At 32.7% G+C, this 6,514-nt stretch overlaps 1 protein-coding gene across 1 annotated transcript; it reads left to right on the top strand.

The window, feature by feature from the left end:
- The first annotated feature begins 1,710 nt into the window (after positions 1 to 1,710).
- LOC135128962 (heat shock 70 kDa protein-like) lies at positions 1,711 to 3,840 on the top strand. Its single transcript, XM_064056043.1, has 3 exons — positions 1,711 to 1,763; positions 1,813 to 2,024; positions 2,088 to 3,840. Exon 3 carries the CDS (start codon positions 2,478 to 2,480, stop codon positions 3,741 to 3,743), a length of 1,266 nt encoding a protein of 421 aa, XP_063912113.1. The 5' UTR covers positions 1,711 to 1,763; positions 1,813 to 2,024; positions 2,088 to 2,477; the 3' UTR covers positions 3,744 to 3,840.
- The last annotated feature ends 2,674 nt before the right edge of the window (positions 3,841 to 6,514 follow it).

The raw sequence follows: 6,514 nt of genomic DNA, 5'->3' as shown, positions 1-6,514 counted from the left end.
TAATCAAAGAATGCAACCAGTTGCAAGTTTTCTGTATTAACACAAATTTTTAATACTGGTAGTATTCCTTTTCTGTTTGTGAATAATAAAGAAACAAATACCATAATGTTTTAGACTTCTAGAATGGATGATATAATGATTGGTATTGATCTGGGTACCACAAACTCGTATACTTCTGTCTATATGGGAGGCAGAATACAAATTTTAGAAAATGAAATGGGACTACAATTTGTCAAATTTGACATTTTGTTTATTTAAAAATGCTACGCCACTGGTAATAGCCAGATTTACATTAATTTAAAAATTCAAAAAATTTCATGACAACGAAAAATCATGCACTTTTGGGGGGACGCAAATGTATGTTTTAGGAATATTACATACATAAATAATTCTAACTAGTGAAATTTATTCAAAAAAATTTTGTGGACGGAATTAGAAAAATAATGGATTTGGGCGATGTATTGCCCGAAAATGCTAAAAATACAGCCAGTCAAGCATTAAACAGTTTAAATAAAACCGGTAAAATTACTTACATTTATTGCTTTTTAATTCCTTGACAAATATTGACAATTGACATTTCGGTAAGGTAATATATTACCCTACCGATTTTACATACAGGATACAGTTATGGCTTTCCTACCAACCAATTTTTATAAATGTAAACAGGCATTTAATAGACAAAAGCCGGTAAATTTAAAACACAACATATCCAGAGAAAATGTAATTTGATCAATTCGGTTTTGCAGATTCAAATTTGAATTGCACAATATTGTTATATGATTTTGATTTTTTTTCCACGAATCAGGACGTTTCGGGTAAAAACTCAACACGGATTCTTAAACTATACCTGTGTGACTATGTTATTATGTACAATTTAAAACCCATTTACTATATACAATTTTAAGGTGACGTCATCACATTATTGGAGGGGGACTCTTTGGTTAGCGTTTTACCTTCTACATGATATTCATAATCATAATGCACATATAAAATTTGACAACAATCGTTCTAGTAGTTTCGGAGACTAAATATACCTAACAAAAATCGTCACGGTCGGCGAAACGACAGACAGACAGACTGACAGACGGAAACGGGACACCCACTTTTTCGTAATCTAGGGCTCATAACCTATCGAGAAAATATGAAAGGAAGCAATCGCCTTATGGACTCGATTACAATACTTCCTTAGCTTACGCTCGAGACGTAAAAACTGCGACAAAATTTTGAATAGGTTTTGAAAAATGACGTGTGAAAAAACAATAAACGCAGTTTAACAATTATGAAAATTAAAAAAAAAAATTGATTCACTATGAAATTTTAATATGCAAAAATCAAATTTTGCTGTGGATAGAGGCGGAATGACAAAAACTTTATAAACTGTGTAAGATGTATGAACTTCTTCAGAAATCGGTAAATTACTGATAACACCCTCGCTAATTCTCCCATTGCTTGCATTGCTTACGGCTTTTATGTGCTGTCATCTCAAGGTGGAACGGACAATAGACACTTCATAGAATACAGAAAACCCGATATTTAAGATCAGATTTTGAGCAATTGGGTAATTTACCACTCAACTAACTTGTGCTAGTCAGCTCATAAGTTTTCTAAATAATCCACTTACTTGTTCTATTTAGAATACTTATCAGCTTATCAAATAAATGTTATTTAAGATATCACACAGCTATATAGATTAATGTTACTTTACTAATCAAAAAATATAACCAATTGTAAGTTTTCTGCACTAACACAAACTTTTGCTCCTGGTAATATCATTTTTCTGTTTGTCAAAATAAATAACATAATGTTTTACAGATCTAGAATGGATGATATAGTGATTGGTATTGATCTGGGTACCACAAATTCGTCTATTTCTGTCTATATGAAAGGCAGAGTGCGAGTTCTAGAAAATGAAAGAGGAGCAAGAGTTACACCATCTTTTATCTACTTTCCGCCTCAAGGTGGTATCGTCATTGGTGAACATGCAAAAACAATGTCACTTCAGAAACCCGAGAACGGTATTTACGGTAAGCGAATTCGAAATAAGAATTATTCTTAATAATTAGTATCAATACACGTGATATTTGTAGAAGTGAAGCGGCTTGTAGGCAGACAGTTTGATGATACATACATTCAAAAAACTCTCGACTATTTTCCCTTTGCTATATCGTCCGGCGTCTCTAATCTCCCAGTGATTTCTTTTAACCAGAGTAATACAACAATCAAGAAAACTCCACAAGAACTGTGTACAATAATCCTCCAAGAATTAAAAAAATATGCTGAAGCAAAGCTGAATCAGACTGTACACAAAGTTGTGATAACCGTTCCAGCTTACTTCAATGTTACACAACGAGAAGTCACTTTAGCAGCCGCCAAGGATTCCGGATTTACTGTGCTCAAGCTTCTGAATGAACCAACAGCAGCGGCTTTAGCTTACTACTTCGATAATGATATAACAGAAAACCATATTTCATTAGTTTATGATTTTGGAGGCGGAACTTTCGACGTTGCGATTCTTGAAAAAAAAAACTGATAACGTGGAAGTACTATGCGTGGGTGGAGACACTCAGCTAGGAGGTCACGATTTGGATAACTGCATATTAGATTATATTTTGGAGGTGCTACGCAATGATTATAACTACAAAGCGAAAATAGATCCAGATGATAAAAGAAGATTACGCAATAAGTGCGAAGAAGCGAAGAAAGAATTATCATCGGCTAATGAAGCACTGATAACCATAAACGGAATGGTACCTAAACATCCTAGAATTATTATTACACTGAAAAGGGGCGTCTTTGAAGATAAAGCCAGCAAGTTATTCAAAAAAACTATTGACATTTTACATAACTGTGTAGTTGATTCAAAAATTTCCAAGCAATCGATTCAGGAGGTAATCTTATGTGGTGGCTCCACCCGAATACCCAAAATACAAGAAATGGTTTCGGAGTATTTCGGAGGTAAACAGTTGAATAAGTCGATACATCCTGACGAGTGTGTTGCTGAAGGAGCAGCTCTGCAAGCTGCTATGTTGTCAGTTAATAAAAAACAAAATATTGAACAACTGGAAATGGTTGACGTTGTTCCTCTCTCGTTAGGTTTTGGTAGTCTCGGAAATGAAATGGTAGTGATAATTCGCAGGAACACTAAACTACCGACTAAAGAATTTCAGGTATATGTGAACCGTAACGATGGTGAGACCTTAATATCTGTTAGAATATATGAAGGTGAGCGTACAGATGTACGGAAAAATCGTTACTTAGGGAAATTGTCAATTGATGGATTAACACAGGCACCTCCTGGACAACGACGTGTAACTTTTACCCTGAACATTGATTCCAACGGGATACTAACAGCTCGAGCTGAGGAAATATTGTCCAATAACGTTAAGGAAGTGAAAGTGAATTACACTAGAGGTGACAGGAGTGAGTTTGAAATTCAAAACTCGTTATTAGCTGCAGCAGAAAATCAGGAAACAGATAAAAAGTTCACAAATTTTGTTCGAATTAAAACGTATTTGATTCTGTATTTCGTACGTTTCCTGTATAACCTTGATAAAAAGAACTTGAGTTATGAATCGATTAAAATATTTTGCGAACAATCGGAAAAAGACCTAGATGACATGGAAGTCGATGAAGAGGAACGCGTAAAAAATATTTATGAAGAAGTGAAAACGAAATCTTATGCAATTGCCAAAACTCATGCATTTGACTACATGCCTGAAGAACCAACATGCCATCTAGTCTAACATGGAAGATATGCTTTGTTTGGGTGTTATTAATTTTGTTATAAATATGTTTCCTTAAAGTTTGTTATTAAGCAGAACAGATATGTATAAAATTTTGTTTCCATCTATTTTTGCATCATTTTATTATTTTCAAATTTATTGAATATTAAAAATAAAACCACAGATAGTACGAATTGTATGCTATTTTTCTATACAATTAACATTTTGTTTGTATGCCGACTATGAAAGTGCTAATTTGTTCCAAATATCTTACTACAACAATGATAGGAAATTCGTCTAAGTTATATTTTCTGTAATTTTTTGTGATGTTGGTAAAACATTTTTATGTTATTATCTTTGCCTTAACATTTTAGGGAATGCATCCTTTTATGTTTTCTTTTAAGTAAGTATCATACAACAATGCAAATTTTTTCCATTCCATGCCTGTTGATGTTTGGATAAGATAATCAAGTGATGAAAAGTGACAAAAGCAAACCAAAACTAATTTCATTATCCACTTCAACCAACAAAATCGCATCATTATCAAATTTCATCATTTATAAATATGTCGCAAGAAATACTGCAATGTTAGTTCCTTAATAAGCAACCTTAATTTTTAATTTCATGCATAAGGGTCATACCAAAAAACCAAGACTGGAGCAACTGAATGTTTTAATAGCAGCATATTTTAGAAACTATTTCGACTGTTTTATGATTCAGTAATATAATTTGTTTGATATCTCAAAAAAACTGTATGTTTGAACCGTTTATTAAAAAATCGGGTCGTCTAGTTGACATTCTGAGAAGACCAAATACATAGAGATCTACCCGAATTATTGCTGAACGCTGCTCCATGTATTTCCCACAAACTTGTGTCCCATACTATATCTATGGGCAGCCCAACCGATGCCATTCAGGGGAGGCTAGTAAGTATCGGGTTGTAGAAAAAAAGGGATGCGAAAATTGTCATAAGTGAAAAACTGTAGAACACGGCATGACTTATTTTACACAACTATCTGGAATATTAACGATAACAACAATAATTAATTTATGTATACAGTATACAGGGTTGCTAAAAATATGGAAACAGTTGAATACCTCTGGAACGATTAGTTGGATCGTCTTGAAATTTGGGCTATATTTAGAAATGCGCAAGCTCTATTTTCTGTAATTTTTCTAAACTTTAAATTTCATTTGTTTTCAAGATGCAAGGGTTACTTAATTTTTGTTATATATCACCACTAATCAAATCGTCAACTTTTGGATAGAAGATTTTTTTCCAAATTCAAAAAACGGCAAATAAAATTATAAATTATTTATTCTGAATAAATTCTAAAATGGAAAATTGTAGTTAGCTTTGAAAATATTCTCATCGATTTGTCAGTGTGTACTAAAAAGAAAACGTCTACATCCAAATTTAAAAATGTTCCTATAACTGGTGCGGCATTATTGATGGCCACATTGTAGGTCTCTTCTTTATTAACGGAAATTAAACGTCTGATAATAATTTTTCCAACAAAGTATTATTCCTCGACTTAGACAAATATTTCCCAGTTTGCTATGAACACTCAAATTTGTCTGCAGATTTCATCGGGTTTCAACAAGCGGACATCAAGTGGGTATGACATTACTTGAATGAAACCTTTCCTGGAAGGAAAGGAAGTGAAGCACTTGAGTGGCCAGCTAGGACACCTGATTTAACTCCACTGGACTTTGTTCTGTGGAGTTATATAAAAAATTGAGTTGATGTTAATAGACCACAAGTCATCGAAGAACTCCAAGAAAGAATATTAAATGTGATTGCTGATATTCCTCCTAATATTCTTACGGATTCATTTGAAAACTTGGTGCGACATATTTATTATTGCCATTGCCAGGAAGTAAATGCAGAACATTTCGAACACTTGTTGTATAATTATTGTTTTTTAAATGTCATTTTGATCTTTTTGAATAATGTATTTTTTATTTAAATTTTTCAAAAAACTTTCATAAGAATGTGTTCACTATTTACACACATTCGATCGGAGTATTGTTATTTTTAGAATATTTTGTAAATTATTTGGAAACAGCATTTAAGTCAATTTGTTACGTTGGCACCTTTATTTCTATTTATCTACCCTCAGCTCTACCATTTGTACAATGATTGGGCACTAGTAGATATAATTTTTGAATAAACTGTCTTACGCCAGGAATGTGACAGGCGATAGTATTGTTAGATTTTTGAATTCATAACAAAATGCACTATTTAAAGACGGAACGTTTGACTACTAGTGCTATTAAAAAAAAAAAACAAGCTAGCCCTGCATCTCAATAACGAATGAAGTATAACTTTTCAAAAAATTGCAGAAAATAAAACTTAAGTAAACTGTTATATTATAATTTTTAGCGACCTGTATAGTCAGTGTTGAGACGCAAACCTAAATGGTTTTTAAATTGCAATGTATATTTTTATATTGTCCGCGTTTATCTTTCTTATCTTATACTCGATATAAATTATCTAAATTAAGGAATATTTTAGTATGTAGTTGACATTGCGTTGTTATGAAATTGGAATGAGATTTGTGAACACAATTAATTAACTTCACTAGCACTGCTAACTTTTATAGTCAGAAATTTTGAATTACTTATTACAATATTTCTTTGTTGCCTTTTGAGAATGGTTCAGTTTTTACTTTCCAAGCGTAAGCTAATTAAGTATTTTAATGGGATCTATCGGGTATGTGTTCTCGATGCCCCATGAGTATCCTGTTTCCGTTCGTCCGTCGTCGATCTATCATCTGTGTATGTCGATT

The sequence above is a fragment of the Zophobas morio genome, unplaced genomic scaffold (assembly GCF_036711695.1).
Source record: "Zophobas morio isolate AGI-343-1 ecotype UQ-CSIRO unplaced genomic scaffold, CSIRO_AGI_Zmor_V1 ptg000014l, whole genome shotgun sequence".
Classification (NCBI taxonomy): domain Eukaryota; kingdom Metazoa; phylum Arthropoda; class Insecta; order Coleoptera; family Tenebrionidae; genus Zophobas; species Zophobas morio.
Note: the sequence above shows the minus strand (reverse complement) of the source record. Positions and strands in the feature narration are given on the sequence as shown.

What these genes read in the sequence shown, in the direction of transcription:
- LOC135128962 (XM_064056043.1), top strand. Translation starts at nt 2,478, where the DNA reads ATGATTTTGGAGGCGGAACTTTCGACGTTGCGATTCTTGAAAAAAAAA.